The following is a 21,129-nucleotide window of genomic DNA, read 5'->3' on the forward strand; positions in this document are numbered from 1 at the left end:
GAAGCATATTCCCGTTTTATATTTTTCTGCAGCTGTTAATATTACGTTATACTCTTCAGACCATTTCACTTGACTGACGCCCATTGCAAAATGGCTCTGAGCACTGTGGGACTCAACTGCTGTGGTCATAAGTCCCCTAGAACTTAGAACTACTTAAACCTAACTAACCTAAGGACATCACACACATCCATGCCCGAGGCAGGATTCGAACCTGCGACCGTAGTGGTCGTGCGGTTCCAGACTGTAGCGCCTTTAACCGCTCGGCCACTCCGGCCACGCCCATTGCATGTCGATTAATCATTAGCATTTCCATTTTTAGATTTCCTTGCTACTGTACCAGTTCAGACTTATGAAAGTCCACGCCCCATCTCGTAGAACACGATTCTTTCGTTGATTATTTTGTTCTCATGGTCATCCCCCCTTTGTCAGGCCCTCTCGGAGTTCCAGATGGGGCCCTAGTCCGGAATCTTTTTCCAATGGAGAGACATGACACTTTATCGATTACAAGCCGCATGCCTGTGGATATTAAGTGTCTTTAATACGGTTGTTGCCATTTCCATCTACAACCGTTGATCATTGCTGATTCTTCCGTGTCTTAGGGTCAGTTTCCCACCCCAAAAGCAAGATAGCGTCCTGAAACTCTGTTCAGTCCTCCGCTTTCCATGACAAAGCCTTTGGTAGAATGAGGGTAACTTGCCACCGTTGCTGATTTTTATTCAAAATTTAAGGAATGACTGAGATCGAACCCTGGACCAAGGACGTTTTGATTACGAATCAAAGACGCTACCAGCTTTTTAAAATTCTGTTATAATGGTACCTTCCGGGCACCCAAATGGAGGGGTGGGGGCCAAGTGGGCAGGGGTTGCAACCCGAGACCTGGCCACTATGTCCCATTCCCTCTCCAGGAAGCAAGGAAAGCGTACGGAACGTGGAATAGGGGTACGAAGTCGTTCAATGAGATCAGGATTCCCTATTTTTATTTTCAAAACTGTTTATTTGTTTCATTTCATTTTTTTTTTACTTTTTTACGAAATCGCCAAACTTAGCAAGAAAACAAAGTCGCGAGGAGGGAGCAGCAATTCGCCACATATGGTGAGACTATTGAACGGACAGTTCGTGGCAGCAGTATATTATTTTCGAAAGGCGTATTTTACTACCACTTGCAAATGTATGATTACAAAAGGATGAGGATTCTTGGGTCGCAAGATCAGGATTCGGCTACTGTAATTGATCTACCATGAAAATATAAATGCAGAAAAAGCTTCGACCACGGTCGCAGTAACTGAATCTCTGAGAAAGCGACTGTGACGTCAGGTTGACTAGCAGTCCTTTAGTTATGATGCAATAAAGTTAAATCCTAGCTAGCCTGTTGCACCCTGAGTGAGAACGACTACTGAAATCGTAGCTGTGGTGACAACTCTTACGTTCAGTTTCGTAATCAACTGTTGAGCTCCGTCCGCAGGTGACTGCCGAAACCACATCATGGTTCTTTCTTGCTGAATCTTATCGATAGTTCCTCTAAGAGCCTACCTGTAAATCAGCACTTTTGTCTTCTGTCAGTGATCCCACCTGAGAGTATAAAAAAGTCTGCTGTATTTTGCGAGTGGTTGCCGTCTAAGTCTATGAATCTCACTAGTGATGCTGCTGCGTCCTTTCTCAGGAACAGTTTGATTGGTCAACTTCGGCTGCCTAGCTGGATGTGTCTGCGTATAACGATGGTATTGAAAATTACAGAGTGGCTGTCAGTGGTCGTAATTTGATAGTTGTACTGCTGTGATCATGGGAACTCTTGATTTAATAACCAGGTCGAGTAGGGCAATAGTAGTTTACGTATTTAATGGCTGTTGCAGAGGCAACTGTAAATTGCCTACAAATCTTTGAAATACTGAGGCATTGTTGTGTATTGCTTTTTAGAGCTACTTTAAAGGTACGCGAGATAACGGAAATTTATCAGGTTGGCAGTATTGCGATTCGAATCCTGCAGTTTACAGTGGCTAACCCACAGCAACATGGCAACACAATAACGCGGAAACACAGCAACATGGCGAGACAGCAACACTGAAACAAGGAAACACAGCAACTTGAGAACATGGGAACAGAGAAGCACAGAAACATGGCAACACAGCAGCAAAGCACGAGGGCAGCATGGCAGTACGGGAATATGGAAACGTGAGATCATAGAATCACACACCCAGAACCACAAACAGAGGATCGCACATTATATTGACACATTTGTGTATATGTATATTTTACAAAAAGGGTGTTCCACCTAACACTGACACCTTAAAAATTTCCGACGCGAAAGAAAATGTCAGGGGCTCACGCAACAGACAGGAGTACACAATCCATAAATATAAACAAACATCACTTTAAACAGAAAATTACGTTATTTTAATGGCTTATGCATGTTTTTCTACGGAAATGAAAACTAGAGCTGCAGTTAGTGATGGTAGACTTTTTTCCACTGTTCTGATCCTCACACCCTCTGAAATATCTAGACTTTGAAGGATGTCAACGGCGCCATAGTTCCCGCGGTAATACGCAAAGCAAGGGTTGCCTAAGCCGGCTTTATGACATTGCAGGCAGCCAACATTACGGCATTACAGCATTGTGGCAGAAACTGTGGCACCGTTTCCATTACTTAAAGTCTATGTATTCCAGAAAGTATACGGTTTACAGCAGTGAAACCACATTTGAGTTCACTAACTGTACCTGTAGTTTTCATTTCAGTAGAGAAAACATACATGTGCCCTTAAAAAAACAAAAAGGTACCTTTGTGTTGAATGTGATGTTTGTTTGCTAGTAGGGAGTGTGCATTCCTGCCCCTTTTGTGAATCCCTGACATAGGTGCATGCCCGGATAACTGTATTTTTCACATTTTGTTTCATTTTGGAAACATATGTGCTGTCAAAGACAGGTAGGGCACCCCGTATACAGGGTGTCCCAGGAGGACTGTCAGTTTTTTGGGATGTGACGGGAACATTCATTCTAAACAAAACATGTGTAACAAACATTGGCTCTAAAATGCCTACCTTAAGAGATTTGAGCACCTGCTCATCTTCGCTATTGTGAAATAAAAAATATCTAGTAATCATGGCCTCTAAAATCCGTGCTTTAAGGGCTATGAGCACACGCTCACCCTCGCTACTATGAGACACATTTTTGTACTGAAAGAGTTCTCGTGGGTCTTAAGGTACCAATATTAGAGCTCGTTATTACTACACAATTTTCTCTTGTTTCGGCCCAAATGTGGAAGGTAGAAAGCTTCCAGTAGAAGAGGTTTATTCCACAGTATCGAAGATGTAATGCTTGTAGGTCTTAAAGTATGCATTTCTTAACCCATGTTCACTGGACGCTTTTGCCTTGAATGCTCGTTCCTCTCATATCCCTGAATACTGATCATGCCTCCAGGGAAATGGTATCCCAGGAGAAAGGGTCAATATTTCAGGGATAAGACAGGAAAAGGAACGGCAAAAACGTGAAAACCCTACTAAATGCCAAGAATTGTAAATATAATTTCATGTCTCTATGGACATTTATTCCTCTGTTTATTACGATGGAATAATCACATGAGCCGTATTTGTGTTTCCATAGCTAGAAATTCTAGACTCCGACCTTCAGTTTGAAAAGAATAAAAAATAAATTCGGCTTGGGCCCCACTTGTTAATTACAAAATAAAAATTTTTACCGGTTTCACACATGCGCTACTATCTGGCAACTCCAAAACTACTTCCATTTCCGCAGTGATCGAAATACCCTGTATCAAAGTGAAAATAATCGTCTGTTACACTTTCATTACATTAACGATACAGGAAGTTGCAGTTTGCGTACGAGAAGCAGCAGCCTTATCTCTTAAATATTTGTTTGATTCGTCACAACTCTGAAAAATCGAGGCCCTTGTCTGTCGTCACTAGAAATGGAATAGTACACGGAATGAATGACGATGGTTCGTGACTTCAGACGGCTAGTTTTCATTTACGTTCTAGAGATATGTCGGCTCCTTCGTGCTGCTATCGTTGTGATGACTGCGTTTTCTCATTGTGTGCTAAATGGCACTTCGATTGTTTGGCTACCTTGTTCCACCTACTCTGTCATTCACGCTCATGCTACTGCGGATCGACGTTCTTCCTTAAGTTTTACTTACATGAAACGTTATACAACAGGAAGTTTTAGTAAATGAGTATATTATAAAAACAGTTATTACTGAGCAGAAAAATAAGAAATATATTCGCATTTCGGTACACATTATGATTATGTAACTTGATGTGTCGGTGCGAAGCTGGTTGAAATGGCGGTCACACAATGGAACGTCAGACACTCTATAGCGAGGCCTACGAGAAAGACAGGCCGCGGCGCCTACGTCACGAAGGTAGTCCTGCGCTCGCTCGCTCGCTCAAATCAGCAGACAAACTACGTTTCTACACCTGTTAACTCGTAACTAGGCGTGACCGTACAAACGAAAGCTGAATCTTGTACAGGAATCCGCTATTATGGAATCTTACTGTTATTAGTCCTATAATGATGGGAAGTAAATGGACCTATTTGTAATTTGTTACGGCATACAATAAAATAAAATAATGCTAAAATGATTATCAGTGGCATAAGGCACCACTTCCAGCATGTAATGGGTACTGTTAATCAGAAGAGACTAAATGCTATAAACAAGCCGTTATACTATTTATATCGAGAATTGACCTTAAATTTTGCTGTAGTACTGTTAATCAGTAAGACTTCCTAATAGCAGATTCCAGTGGAAGATGCAAGTCTCGTTAGTACTTACACGCCCAGCTGCGAGTTAAAAGGTTTAGGAACGCATTTTGTCTGCAGAGCTGAGGGAGTGAGCGAGTTCAAGAATACCTTCGTGACGCACGCGCCGCGGCCTGTCTTTCTCGTGGGCCTCGTTCTATAGTTAACGAAGGTTGGTTGGTTGGTTGGTTTGGGGAAGGAGACCAGACAGCGAGGTCATCGGTCTCATCGAATTAGGGAAGGACGGGGAAGGAAGTCGGCCGTGCCCTTTGAAAGGAACCATCCCGGCGTTTGCCTGGAGCGATTTAGGGAAATCACGGAATACCTAAATCAGGATGGCCGGACGCGGGATTGAACCGTCGTCCTCCCGAATGCGAGTCCAGTGTCTAACCACTGCGCCACCTCGCTCGGTAGTTAACGAAGGCTCTGAAGCATGTGACGTCCCTTGATGTGTTCAGAACGATTGATATTGGACTTCTTTAGCTTAGACCTATATGTACATTTTTATGCGCAATGGGCTGTTTGTGAACACAGTGCTTGTGTGAAAGACACAATTGTTAAAGAAATATAATTCTCACTAACTACATTTCTTATTTTCTCGATCTCCAGTAGCATTCAGGCAATAACAATCTTCATTGTGAGCTACAAGCTCCAGTGAGACACGAATGATTGTGTGTGGCACTATTCAAAATACCTTTACGCTTATTTGTTTATTTATTGCTTCCTCTGGTGGCGTCTGTCATGTAGTCCTCAGTCTAGTTGAAAGGTTCAAAAGGTTCAAAACCTTCAAATGTGTAGTCGGAGTGACGCAAAGTTTCCGTGTTCCGCAACTCACCACTGTTCAGTCAGCCATACTTATTGGAAATGTATAAAAGGGAACAGGTTACCCGCAGTTAAATCGTACATAAGAAAAATTAGACAAAGGATAGGTGGATGTGATGGGAACCTTCGGTTCTGACCCAGCACCGGAGAGGTGCAACTACGACAATGGATGCGGATGTAAAGACAGATGAATGTGATCCTTTTATTAATATATTCGATATTTTAATTATCTGAGGGCAATGTACTTCATCGAATTCCTTTACCGTCGACATAAAAAAAATATCGAGATGGAACCGTAAATAGAGGTTTTACTGTAACGTAACTCTTCAGTACAAAAATGCTGCAACTCGGAGTATTAAAACGGTCCTAATACTATCTTCAGCCGCAGAACTGGACTAGCTAGATTGCTTCACAAATTTCAATTGTGTTTGAAAAATAGATGAGTCTTCAACGCACTGTCACACTTGGCGCATCAGCGCACTACTTTGTCCCAACTAAAACCATCCTGACCAAAATTGTTTCAAAGTACAGGGTGATTCAAAAAGAATACCACAACTTTAGGAATTTAAAACTCTGCAACGACAAAAGGCAGAGCTAAGCACTATCTGTCGGCGAATTAAGGGAGCTATAAAGTTTCATTTAGTTGTACATTTGTTCCCTTGAGGCGCTGTTGACTAGGCGTCAGCGTCAGTTGATGCTAAGATGGCGACCGCTCAACAGAAAGCTTTTTGTGTTATTGAGTACGGCAGAAGTGAATCGACGACAGTTGTTCAGCGTGCATTTCGAACGAAGTATGGTGTTAAACCTCCTGATAGGTGGTGTATTAAACGTTGGTATAAACAGTTTACAGAGAATGGGTGTTTGTGCAAAGGGAAAAGTTCTGGATGGCCGAGAACGAGTGATGAAAATGTAGCACGCATCCAGCAAGCATTTGTTCGCAGCCCAGGAAAATCGACTCGCAGAGCTAGCAGAGAGCTGCAAATTCCACAATCAACTGTATGGAGAGTCCTACGAAAAAGGTTAGTTATGAAACCTTATCGTCTGAAATTGGTTCAAGCACTGTCTGCAGCTGATAAGATTAAAAGAATCGATTTCTGTGATTTTATCCTTGCTCAAATGGAAACAGATGAATCTTTCGTTTCAAAGATTGTGTTTAGTGATGAAGCAATTTTCCACACTAACGGGAAAGTCAACCGTCACAATGTCTGTATATGGGGCACTGAGAATCCGCGGGAAACAACTCAGTATGAACGTGACTCGCCTAAGGCAAACGTTTTCTGTGCCATTTCAGCCAATAAAGTTTTTGGTCCCTTTTTCTTCGAAGGTGCTACTGTAACTGGACTACAGTATCTGGAGATGTTAGAGAATTGGCTGTTCCCTCAGCTCGAACACGAAGCACAACAATTCATATTTCAGCAGGATGGAGCGCCACCACATTGGCACTTATCTGTCCGTAACTACCTGAACGTCAACTATCCGAGGCGATGGATCGGCCGCCAGGCAGCCCGTGACAGAGCACTTCATCACTGGCCTCCAAGAAGCCCTGATCTTACCCCTGCGATTTTTTCTTATGGGGGTATGTTAAGGATATGGTGTTTCGGCCACCTCTCCCAGCCACCATTGATGATTTGAAACGAGAAATAACAGCAGCTATCCAAACTGTTACGCCTGATATGCTACAGAGAGTGTGGAACGAGTTGGAGTATCGGGTTGATATTGCTCGAGTGTCTGGAGGGGGCCATATTGAACATCTCTGAACTTGTTTTTGAGTGAAAAAAAACCTTTTTAAATACTCTTTGTAATGATGTATAACAGAAGGTTATATTATGTTTCTTTCATTAAATACACATTTTTAAAGTTGTGGTATTCTTTTTGAATCACCCTGTATTGTGCCCTGTTTGACAGATTCAAATTCAACACAGGATACTACGTACGGTTTGTTTCGAAACAATACTGACAGACTTCTAGTGGATGCAGAGTGTGTCAAGAGTAGGATACTGAGGATAGGAAACCGTGTCTGAAAACATCACCCAACGACGCTACAGAGCATCGAAATTGGAGGCAATGGCGCCCACCGCTAGACCATACCTTCGGCAGCATACGTGACTTTGTACGCTGACGGACCTTGGGGGGAACGTCGCACTATGTTTTTCGTAGTTCAGTGACGGTAAAATGGAAATGCCGTGTGGCTAGGGCCTCCCGTCGGATAGACCATTCAAATGGCTCTAAACACTGTGGAAGTTAACATCTGAGGTCATCAGTCCCCTGACTTAGAACTACTTAAACCTAACTAACCTAAGGACATCATACACATCCATGCCCGAGGTAGGATTCGAACCTGCGACCATAGCAGCAGCGTGGTTCCAGACTGAAGCGCGTAGAACGGCTCGGCCACAGCGGCCGGCTGGTAGACTGTTCACCTGGTGCAAGTCTTTCGAGTTGACGCCACTTCGGCGACTTGCTTGTCGATGGGGATGAAATGATGATGATGATGAGGACAATACAACACCCAGTCCCTGAGCGAAGAAAGTCTCCGACCCAGCCGGGAATTGAACCCTGGGCGTCAGTATGACATTCCGTCGCGCTGACCACTCAGGTATCAGGGGCGGACTCAGTGACGGTGACTGATTGCCAAGATCGCTAGTGGAGGAGATGGAGCTAGCTTCTGCGTAGACAGGTGTTGTCTCCTATGAATACAATCCTCTTTTGCCTTGGTGGATGATTGTTTCAGGTACGAATTTTCATCTGCAGTTTATTTTTCTCCTGTATTCCATGAGGCTCTGGTGCCTTTAGAAAGTTACAGTTAATCAACAAAGTGGGGATCGAAGCACGTGTCCAACAGCGTCATCCACCGAAGCAATAGAGCATCGTATTTACAGCAGACACGGCCGGCAGCAGCAACTAGCTCCATCCTCTCCCGTGGCGATTATGGCAATCAGTCGCGATCACTGAGTAAGGAACAGCGTTGTGAGTCGTTCAGCCAAAGGTGCGTCAGAGTACTAAGTCTTGTTTGCTGCCGAAGGGGAGTCTAGTGGCACTTCTGTAGATGTACTCAAAGTTTTCTACTGTTGCAGCCGCACTTTAGATTTCTGTCACGAGAGCGGAGCAGTGAGCATTTAGGCATAACGGCGACAGGCGCCGAGAAAGCGAATGTTGTGCTTGAAAAGCATTCACGTCGGTGTGCCGTAGCGGTGCAAAGACGCGCCTGATTAGCGCATGAGAATAATGTGTTAAAGTTGTTTCATTTCCTTAAAATTGTTCAGTTTCGTTTGACTTAACGTTATAGACAGAAGCGCCCTCACTGTGCTTAGTCTTCGTAAGCTTTTAGGCACACTGGCGCCCGTTGCTTCTTATACAAGTGAAATCTTTTGTAGTCAGTCTGTTGACGCTAATCGTCATGGTTTTGTAATATCTTACTTATGATGCGATGTTTTTATGGTCACCATATCTTAGCATTTTTTACGTTACTTTTTAACTGCTTGACAGTCCTACCTAAAAGTTTATGGACATACGTTTTATAATCTGTTCATTACTGTACACTTATTGTTAATTTACTGTTAACGGTGGTCCAATCCTGGAAAACACTAAATTCTTACTCTGCTCCCATTTTTTGTAGGAATTTATTTTCCGGAGTAATCTCGTCGATTGCTTTCCTAAGCAAGCTTAATTGCATTATATTCTGAGGATGGAACATAAATTTGGCGACGCTAGTCGGGAAATTAATTTAATTAAAGCTTTCTACAACTGACGCCTGATTATTTCTGATCTTAAAACGTACTACACAGCTGATGATAGTGGTGAACAAAATTTTAGTACTTTTATTTTTGACCAAAAGGATGTCGTCTGCTCCCACACTGCTCAAGAATGTTTGAGTATTTAGTGCCAGTTTGTAAGTTGTTTCATTAACAAAAATTCACTGAAGTGCTTGTCTAATTTATATATGATACCGACTAGTTGTGTTCACGTACTAAGTTCCAGCAGATAGCAATTTGTTTCGTTGTCACCATCAGCTTTAACTTGCATAAGTGAACACTATGTTTTGCGTCACATGTAAACAAATCAAGGACTTCAGCGTATTTTTATTAATGAAACAACTTACAAAGTGGCACTAAATACTCAAATATTCTTTTGCAGTGTGGGAGCAGATGATATGCTGTTGGTCAAAACATCTGTCTAATTAAAAGTATTAGCCAGCCCGAAACAGCTAATGGCACTAAAATAAAGCATTTAAAAAGTATTTGTGGCTGGTTAAGTCATTCACCAACTAACGGCCGCAAGGTTCACAAGATTCAACATGGATAAAATACCTCATAAGAAAAGTTATGGAATTTTCGTTCATAAAACTAAATCTTCAAAACGTTCCAGTAGAGGCATGTGGGGTCACTCTGCGAACGAGAGGTGGCCATGTGAATCACTTAGCGATTTATTAGGGCTTCTAACAAGCATGTAAACAGGGAACATACAAGAAAAATATGAATACTGTCGACCATCTAAAGGCAATTGTAGGGGACAAGAACACCCAGTGTCTCATTTGGGACTTAGATGATGAAGACAGAGTGGGAAGGGAAATTCCAGAAGAGGTACTCACCGACGGGACATCGACGAGAATCAACTGACTTAATCAACAAAAGATTGTTGTAGACATCAGTTCCGCATCGGCTAATTTTGCGCTAAAGTCAGTCGGGACGTATTACAAGAACCACTCGGATCTGACCACCTACCGATACTGATATACTGTGAGAATAACCTCAGTACAGGAATAAAGATCTTTCCGCAGTGTAAGTGGCGTGCAAGAAGAGCAAATCGGACAGAATATGGAGAAGTGCTGATGAAAAAGCTGAACGACTTCAAAGAAAGTGGGGATGTGAGAGTGGGCTATGCAGACCAAGTACATCTTACTGGAGGGGAAGCTAAGGCCTCAGTCCCACGAAACACGCCTTCTATGTTGCTGCTAGGTCTGATGGGACAAAGAATGTGAGAGGGCAGCTAAGAAGAGGAGAGAAGCACTCAAAGCATTCAAGCGACAAGCGTCACGGAAGAAAATTTTCGTGATTTTAATCGGATCCAAGCAAGGTCAAAGTGACTATACAATAACAAAGAGGGAAAGCGGGCGGAATTTATGCACTACCCTATCTACTTGATGCTCCGTGGCTATTGTTTGGAATAAGATTAAGAAGATATGACGAATTAATACAGCAACGCGAAAAGTCGGGAAATATCTAAAAATCTTTTAGAAAACAATAAATGGATCTAGACCCCACACGCTGCTGAGCAGGAAAACAACGATCTAATGGTAGACAATCAGATGAAATTCCCCTTAAACGGAAATTTCTGCCTGTGGGAATTCACTGGAGCACCAGCAAGAATACGGCCCCTGGACCGGATAACTTTCATTATTCTACGATTCAACATATTCCGGAAAAGACATCAATTCATCTGTTGAACATCTTAAACAGAATATGGACCAACCTGATCTATATCCCAGAAACATGTTGAATGAGGAAGGCGCATGAACGCTCTTCGTCATACAGGCCCAACACTTCTCTATCGTATCTGTGTACGACTTTGGAACGGATGAGTAAAAACAAATCACACAGCTAGTTCGAAACAAAATAACGGGGCAGGAAGTGCATTCATAGACGGCAAGACTAATCGAAGAGGCAAATTCAAGCTCCCGGTAGTTGAAGTCTGTAATCACTTGCGAAAGTCATAGCGATTTTATAGGGATTTAAATACGCAAGAGAAATGCAAGAAGAAACAGTACACTTAATCAGACTCGTGCTCATCACTGACGCCGCTGAAATCCTAAGACGTCAACAACACCAAAAATTATCTAGTACGCGTGTATCAGCTTATATAAGCAGTGCCGGAGCTTTCTCGCTTAAATCACACGTGCGGCATGTTATGGGTGAAACAAAACAGCGGAGTAGAGTGAAATGGAAAAGAAGATTCTTTGGCCATGGAAGCTGTATGCACTGCTTCAATGAGATGTGCTAAAATGCCACCCGACGATATTCTTGATAAAATAAGCGCTGTAATCAGGTCCCGGTGGTATGAAATCCTCCAACGGTCATAAGAAATTAAAGAGCGACACTATGCCGCAGTGGTACCTAATCTTCCATCACACACTTGTTACCACAACTGCAGATACAACAGAAACTTTATATAAAAATGGCACGGGAGATTCTGGCAATATCTCTACCGCCTCAACGTGGTCGCATCTTCTTAGTGTGAATGCTGCAGTGAGAAAGTTGCTAACCACATTTTCTTCGGCTGCCACACAAGGTTTCAAGAAACTATGAAACTATTACAGCTTCCGGTGACTTTCGTAAATTCCTTGCCTACAAACATTAAATCCAGTTTAGCCACAGAAGACATAGGGTATAAGCTTCTATACGATTTTATAACAGACGATAAAATAAGAATATAGAAATACAGAATTTTTATTACTTTATAATATATTAAATATGTTAATTTATTTAGATCGCTTACTTATGTTCAGTTTATATGACTGTTGTTTTTTATGGTCCGAGGCTGGCTGTGTGGGTGATGCCAAAAACGTATTAATAAATTAAAAAAAGAATTTTAAGATAAGATATAATAACAAGATTCAGTAGATTATTATTTGTTGCGCGAATCGTTTACCGTTCATGCAATACACGATTCTTTACACAGCAAGCTTCTTTCTTCATTTGGTTCAGTACAACATTTCATTTACAAGATCATTCGAGAAATTTTCGAATATTTTGAAACGCTATGTTCGCTGAGCTGATAGGTAAGTGAGATATACCCACAGATCCGTAGGGCTCCAATAAGTTGGGAATATTTTGGTCCAGCAGTTAATTAGTCAACGGGTTAAATCCTCAACTAATTAAATGCTGAAGTGGATTGTCAATTAGTCAAGTTATTCAACTGTCAGTTGGTTCTTCTTTGTGTCTTAGGATGCTTCTTCCTGCTGGTCGCCAAATAATTGGATGTCGAAGAGCCGGCGTACCCCGGCGCATTGTTGCCCGCAGTTCAGGATGCATTCTATAGATACTTTCACATTTTATAATGGCCGATTGTATCTTCGTCCGTGTATTATTTCGTACTATTTCAACGTGTGGTTCGGCACATGGGTTACTCGACTACAACTTTTAAGAAGCACAATAATCCACAATCTAGTGCGGCTGTTAAATCAGGCGAAAGCCTTTTGCCCTCGAGACACCATTTGACAAGTAAACTTTTTTAACAGCAGTATGTGGGCACAGAGAGATTCGCGCAGTTTCTTAAGTTTCAGAGCTACTAATTCACATGAATCTTGTGACCTCGTATTTATTTGTGCAAACATTCTACATTCTTGTTCGCATCCTAAGTTTATGAGTGTAATATGGTCGTATCTTACGTAATATGAACTACTTACATACATTATTAACACAAACTTCACACTGTATTTAATATTTCGTTCGGTATCATATTCATCTTTGCTGTTGTTTTGTGCACTGTATTAAATGGTTGTAATTATTTCTCACAGTATTTACGTATACAGTCTCATGCATATATGAATAAAATGTCTGTAACAATAAAATAAAAAATAAAAAAACAAAATTAAAAAACAAAACAAAATAAAATAAAAAGTATAGAAAATATGAGAAAATTTAACAAATCCAAGATAAAACTAAAAACTTACCACAGGCGACCTAGACATGGTGCGGAGGCTTGTGTGCCATGAGAAGACAGGTTCAACCATACCAGCCACGTATCCGTAAAGGAACGAAGGGCAGCATGACTCGAAAGACAAAAAAAGAACCTATATCAGATAAATCGTCATCCGCGTCAACAAAAATTTACATCGGTTGCCAAACTGTGACGGTGTAGTGTCAGCATCATGGTAGATTTACATTTGGGAACCAGAATGAAAATGCTCCTGTCATACTAGAAAACGCAAATTTGCCCTGGCCAGAGAGAAATAGCTTTTCGACTTATCTGGAAGCTTCGTAGATATTTAAATCAAAACATCTTGACACCTACGCCCGTTTTTGCGAGTTAACCCTATTTACCCAATGCAGTGAGCTTTATTAGCTGCAGGGTGTTCGCATACCTGCGTGTTGTTTGTAGGATAAATGCTCCTGTGTCTAAAATCCGGAAGCTTCTTCAACTATAGCAAACAATATACGAGTATATCATTGTGCCGAAGATCTTACATGTAGTTGCTAAAAAAGCTTTTCTGGGGGGATAAAATTTCTGGGGATTGATTCGTTCCCGGGGAGACGCTAAAATAATTTTTCGATATCTGTGTGTAGGGTGGGGGGGGTTGACTTTTTCCCCCAAGGAACCATTACTTCCCCAAACGCACCCACTGTCTGTGTACCACTGTCTATGTATGGTGGGGAGTATAAGAACAAGTAGACACAAATTTAGGTGTTTCTAGAGTGGGATGCATCTACATTAGCAAGCATCCGAGAGTGGAGGTGTATTTATCTAAGAAAGTATCTCAGAGTGGAGATGCATGCTTCCTAAACTTTAATGACACGTTGCATCTTACTGCACATGACATATGCTATGTTGGTTGACATGTTAGACAACAGGACATCATCTATGGTGTTACTGTATTTGACACAATGCATTATATTACATGACATGAGGTCTGATATTAACACGTAAATAGCCGCGATTATGACAAGATGTTTTGAGGTAAATGTCTTTGAAGCTGCCCTATTAATTGAAAATCTAGTTACATTCTTTTGCATCCATTACTCTGCACTGGACATGTTCGCCCTTGCCAATGGAAACGACTGCGATGTCAGGTTTATGATCAGCCAGAACATTATGATCACCTACCTAACAGCCGTTATAGCCACCTTTTACACGGATAACAGCGGCGACGTGTCGTGGCATGGAAGAAATGAAGCCTTGGTAGGTCGCTGGAGGGAGTAGGCACCACATCTCCACACGCAAATCACCTAATTCCCATAAATTTCTAGGACGGGTGCGATGAGCTCTGGCGCAACGTTCAATCATATACCAGATTTGTTCGATCGGGTTCAGATCTGGCGACTTGGGGGCCAACACATCGATTGAAACTCGCCACTATCTTCTTCGAACCACTCCATCACACTTCTGGACGTGTGACATGGCGAATTTTCTTGTTAAGGGAATACCATTGCTGTCGGGAAACGTGATCGTCATGAAGGGGTGTACGAGTGGACAATGCTCCTTGCCCATCATGGAGCCTTGCAAGAGGTCCACTGGACCCATAGATGCCAACGTGAATGTAATAGAGCCACCGCCAGCTTCTCTCCGACCCGCAGTACAGGTGTCAACGAGCTGTTCCCCTTGATGTCGACGGATTCACGCCCGTCCATCGGCAGGATGAAGAAGGTATCGGGGTTCACAAGATCGTGCATCGCTCCGCCACTGTGCCAATGTTCAGGGCCTTTGGTCACCTGCCCATTTCCGCGGAGTTACCGTCCGTAGCTCGTGATCTAGTGCCTACCGTTGCCGTCTTTGGGTCTCAGGGTCACGGGTTCGATTCCCGGCCGGTTTGGGATATCCATTGCCCGTGGACTGGATGTTTGTGTTTTCATCAACATCATCATTCGTCATAGTGGCTACATTGGATTGTGTAAAACTTGGACTGTGTAAAAATTGGGACATCGTACGGGTCCTGATGACAGCGCATTTGAGTGTCCCACAAACAAAACATCTGGTGTAGTTGTCGATATCGTGGCGTTAACATTGGCACATGCATGGATTGTCGGCTGAGGAGGCCCATCGTTGGAAGTGTTGGGTGCAGTGTGTGTTCAGACGTACTTGTAATCTGACGCAGTTAAGGGAACGCAAAAAGTGGATGGATGTACACTAATCACATGCACCAGCCTTCAGTTTTTTTGTAAGATTTTCACAGTAGAATTAATGACAGAATACTGAAATAATGATTGTGTACGAAAGTGAGAACCTTCGTGGAAGTTACGTAGTCGTAACATAGAATGGTACTTAATGCAATGAATGACAAAGACATTTCTGGTTCCTGGAGGATAACGTTTATATTTTTTTATATATCTCGTTATGTCCTCTCTTTGTTCTCATTGTAGCTCACAATATTATCGTCGATCGTATACTTTTACAACCACCGAATGTATTTTGTAGAGCACCGCTAAAAAGTTCACACTAACTGACAACAGTGATACCTGTCTCACGCAGTTGTGTTTATATCATGTGGCAGGAAATTGTAACTGCGAAAGTGCTGTGTGCTGCAATATAATGGTATGCGATAAACTTCTGTTCAGTACTTTTCTTAAGGAATACTGTTCCTAAATATCTGTTAACGTTTGCTTGTTATTTGTTAAGAATTCTGTTTTCACACGTTGCGAAGTGAAGATAATGGTTGCGTAGAAATTGCTGGAGCTTCCAAGTGTCTCACCCTGTGTCGTGCTGGCAGTGATGAATGATCTTTGCGCCGTCGCGTTGCTTCTGTTTTGGAGATCGCTGGCCATTGAAAGATGACAGATGCTATCTTGTCAATATGAAAATTAATTACCAAAAGGTAAATAAATTTCCCCTGCTGCTCCGACGCGTCGCCTTTTGACAGAATAATCACTAAAACTTCAAACTGTTTTGGAGCAGGATGCGGGACTGGTATATGCCGGGTTGCTTAAACGTAGAGACAATCATAAGTTTAACAATGGACGACTGGCTACTACATGTTTTAATGGAAGGACATCTGTTTATTAATTTTCACGCAAAATGACTTAGGTTTTGCCCTTACACTCATCAGTCCAACTATTGAAATATTCTTCAGTTTTATACATGAAAACAACAAATGTGTCTCCACTCTTAACACAGTCCTTAGAGCGGGCGAGCTCCGCAGTCTCTGTTGTGTCCTGAATAACATAAAAATGGTTCAGCATAGTCCCAGAAGATATCATGCTGCGTTTGTGTCCTCTTGATGTGATTTCTTTTGGTACTAGACTGCTCATTGTATTACCAGCGTCTACCTCCCGGCATGTTATACTTTGGATCCTGAAAGAAAGCCTTCTCTCTTGAAATTATTGGCTTTTATTTGCCTTATATCTTCAGACTTATTAAGTTCTTCCACAATACTCTTCTGCATCGAATTTCGGTGAGTTGCTGGAACAATAACTATGCAATAGTGTTCTAGAAACTTCTGAATCTGCCCGTCTTTTTATGTAATTACTGCGTGGTCCGTTTTCATACATTGCCTCCGTGATATCCGTAAGTTCCACAACTTTCCATCACTCTGCATTAATCAAAATCATTAATTTTTTGACCGACTGACTCCGCGGTCGCGTCCGTCCGTTCATGCAAAGCCGAGTACCGAGCAAGAGTGTCTGCATAACACTTCGATATCTCTTTTCCAGATTTCACCTTCCACTCGTTACTATCAACAAAAGATATCATTCTTACAAATTGTAACACCTCCGTTTATTTATCCCGACCTGATCTGATCGAATAGCAGCCCAGTAGTTATTATTAATGTGACCGTGTACCTAATGGGGCTGACAATCGGAATTGACTGCTACGGAAGTTGTTACTTTCCAGTTCGCCCTTCTCAATACTGTAATAATGAAATTTCTGGTAACAAGAAAAACACCAACACAGTTTCACTAATCACGAACCTATATTCGTCTCAAAAACACAAAAAGGAGGAGACAGCCACTGCCTTCGTCATACATATCTAATTACGGCTAATCTCAGCACAGGCTTCTTCATTTTCCATTATCATCACACGCTAATCCATCACTGCGTCCAACACTGCAATCCAACACTGCAGTCCAAGGTGATGCCGGCGCGGTAGACGCGAAACCAAAATATCGGCACTAAAAATGTCACTGACCACTTCCGTAATGATACTTCTTCACTTTCCCGGTATTATTTCTAGTACAAAGGGGTCTAACCACGGCGATGGCGACTCCCTTCTCCGTTAAAGCCTTGCATTATAACAACTGGCCTCCACACACCTCTACCCGCAACATGGCACTCGCTCAACTCCACACTCGCTCTCGCAACACGACACAATCGATTGTTCGCCCTATCGACCTGTGACGAGTGCAAATTTATAGTAAGGGCCTACAGACCCATTACAAAATGCAAATGATTTTCCAGTAATAATCAGACTTATCACCTCTGTCAATCTTGAGACTTTTGAGTCCAGCCTTATACGGATTCTGCTTCATCTGTTACTTCCGCTATTACAAATTTTTTCATATACACTCCTGGAAATGGAAAAAAGAACACATTGACACCGGTGTGTCAGACCCACCATACTTGCTCCGGACACTGCGAGAGGGCTGTACAAGCAATGATCACACGCACGGCACAGCGGACACACCAGGAACCGCGGTGTTGGCCGTCGAATGGCGCTAGCTGCGCAGCATTTGTGCACCGCCGCCGTCAGTGTCAGCCAGTTTGCCGTGGCATACGGAGCTCCATCGCAGTCTTTAACGCTGGTAGCATGCCGCGACAGCATGGACGTGAACCGTATGTGCAGTTGACGGACTTTGAGCGAGGGCGTATAGTGGGCATCCGGGAGGCCGGGTGGACGTACCGCCGAATTGCTCAACACGTGGGGCGTGAGGTCTCCACAGTACATCGATGTTGTCGCCAGTGGTCGGCGGAAGGTGCACGTGCCCGTCGACCTGGGACCGGACCGCAGCGACGCACGGATGCACGCCAAGACCGTAGGATCCTACGCAGTGCCGTAGGGGACCGCACCGCCACTTCCCAGCAAATTAGGGACACTGTTGCTCCTGGGGTATCGGCGAGGACCATTCGCAACCGTCTCCATGAAGCTGGGCTACGGTCCCGCACACAGTTAGGCCGTCTTCCGCTCACGCCCCAACATCGTGCAGCCCGCCTCCAGTGGTGTCGCGACAGGCGTGAATGGAGGGACGAATGGAGACGTGTCGTCTTCAGCGATGAGAGTCGCTTCTGCCTTGGTGCCAATGATGGTCGTATGCGTGTTTGGCGCCGTGCAGGTGAGCGCCACAATCAGGACTGCATACGACCGAGGCACACAGGGCCAACACCCGGCATCATGGTGTGGGGAGCGATCTCCTACACTGGCCGTACACCACTGGTGATCGTCGAGGGGACACTGAATAGTGCACGGTACATCCAAACCGTCATCGAACCCATCGTTCTACCATTCCTAGACCGGCAAGGGAACTTGCTGTTCCAACAGGACAATGCACGTCCGCATGTATCCCGTGCCACCCAACGTGCTCTAGAAGGTGTAAGTCAACTACCCTGGCCAGCAAGATCTCCGGATCTGTCCCCCATTGAGCATGTTTGGGACTGGATGAAGCGTCGTCTCACGCGGTCTGCACGTCCAGCACGAACGCTGGTCCAACTGAGGCGCCAGGTGGAAATGGCATGGCAAGCCGTTCCACAGGACTACATCCAGCATCTCTACGATCGTCTCCATGGGAGAATAGCAGCCTGCATTGCTGCGAAAGGTGGATATACACTGTACTAGTGCCGACATTGTGCATGCTCTGTTGCCTATGTCTATGTGCCTGTGGTTCTGTCAGTGTGATCATGTGATGTGTCTGACCCCAGGAATGTGTCAATAAAGTTTCCCCTTCCTGGGACAATGAATTCACGGTGTTCTTATTTCAATTTCCAGGAGTGTATGATTGTTCCCTATCAGACACGAGCTTCAGAACACACGTACAAAATTTTTCTTTGCAATTTAATTTTTTCGTTTACACAAGAACACGAAATAAATAAAGGAAAGTTAAAGGACTACCTACATACAAATTTACAATACGTTCCTCCTAGATGCTAAAGTTGTAAGAGGCGGTAGTACAATCACAGGAGGGGCTGAATATACGTCAGTTACAGTATCTGATCCACTTCATCAATAAAAGTCTCAACATTAACGTTTTATTTCCTAGCGAGATAATGTGTGTATAGACTGGAAACAGATATCAGCTCTACTACTGAGTCGCAAACGCCGGAAGTGACATCACGTCCTAGGAGAAGACGCGAGTGGTTTTCAGTGACATACGTCTGTCCGGAAAAGTCATGCTAACGTTATAGGAAAAGGCACGCGTCTCTGTGAAAAGGGAGATCGTAGAATTAAACAATCATCACACGCCAGTTTATGCTTAGTAGTTCAAGTGCCGATTAAGATATCTCTTCGAAAGCAGCATACGCATGTGCTGTACAGAATAGTCATACATACGGTCAGGTGGATCATTCCCAATCTCATTGCTCATCCAAGTTGTGAAGTACGAAGTCATTGGGACAGCAATGGCACATACTTCTCCTTCTGTGTTTGTATGATCAGCTTATTCTACGACACTAGGAACTTCATCACGTAGGTGGCTTCTGTGAGTTGCGCCTCAAATTGTAAGTTATACAGCCTCAGAGTGCAATTTTTCTTCGCTATTCCTATTCGTGGTTGAGACGTGCAATCAAGTAGTTTTCGAAAAATTTTAGTGGCAGCAGCATGTGGATTTCCGATGAGCGTTATCATTACTGGTCGAAGTGTGCAAAAGGAGCGTAATCCATTCCTAACTGCAGTTTGCCTAACTGGAACCGTCTGATAGCTAACGTCATCGAGTACTTTATGCAGAATCTCTTAAGAAGCCAGGCATTGGAAATGACAGTCACACTCGTTAGTACTATCAATGCTCTTCAGAGAAATATTTGCAGCTCGCAGGTTCCGACTGTTAGCCTTAGACTACACATAGATCAATGGATGAGTTGTCTCTGTGACGTGAGTTTCACTTACGCTTGGAAAGCAACAATAGGTGTTATTTGCTTCTACGACTAATGTGTATTTAATATATGTTCTAAGTCATACGCTACACCTGCAATTGCGTTTCCGCGTTTGATGTCTTCTATGAGGTGACTTCCGGCAAGTTTCATCACATTTGACGCTGTTATTTTAGTAATGTTTCTTTGGATTGGGGAAATCACTGTATATGCTGTAAAGAGTTTATGTTACAATGCTATTTTCAGATGCATTAGTATCACACTATGAAAGACTCAAAATGTTCTCACTTTTCAGCCGCCACAGCCCTGTGATCCATGGACCGGTATCAGAGATGCTACCAGAGAAGGAAATATGGCCCCTCAGTTCAGTCTCCTCGCAAACAAATACCTGGGTGACGAAGATTGTCTTTACCTGAACGTATACACTCCAAAGGTAATGTATACCTGTAAGCCTCAGTTTTGTGTTCAAGTTTTCACAGTTGTACTTCAAATATATATTGTTAACGAAACTATGTATGTCTCCAAAAGTCAGGGTAGTATACTACTCGACGAGCATATATATATATATATATATATATATATATATATATATATATATATATATATATATATATGTGTGTGTGTGTGTGTGTGTGTGTGTGTGTCACTGTGGCGTTTATAGCCTCCGAGCTGCAGTAGGAGTGGAGATATGCAAGTAGTCCTTTTTCCCAGCCCCCGCCAGATAGGCTGTGTACATGACAGGCATGTTGTGAGAGAACAATATCAGCTTGCCAAATCAACCAGCTTTGCAGGGGAGCCTACATGTCTGGGATGAGAAACAGTTTTCAAACAGACTCC

General features: G+C 43.0%; 1 protein-coding gene across 1 annotated transcript in view; it reads left to right on the forward strand.

Annotated features, from left to right (window-relative positions):
- Nucleotides 1-21,129, forward strand: part of LOC126234475 (juvenile hormone esterase-like) — a 70,022-nt gene that overhangs the window by 5,502 nt on the left and 43,391 nt on the right. The window contains exon 2 of the mRNA XM_049943165.1: nucleotides 20,588-20,725. Within this exon, the coding sequence (XP_049799122.1) occupies nucleotides 20,588-20,725 (138 nt within the window). The remainder of the gene's footprint in view (nucleotides 1-20,587; nucleotides 20,726-21,129) is intronic.

This window comes from Schistocerca nitens, chromosome 2 (genome assembly GCF_023898315.1).
Source record: "Schistocerca nitens isolate TAMUIC-IGC-003100 chromosome 2, iqSchNite1.1, whole genome shotgun sequence".
Taxonomy (NCBI): domain Eukaryota; kingdom Metazoa; phylum Arthropoda; class Insecta; order Orthoptera; family Acrididae; genus Schistocerca; species Schistocerca nitens.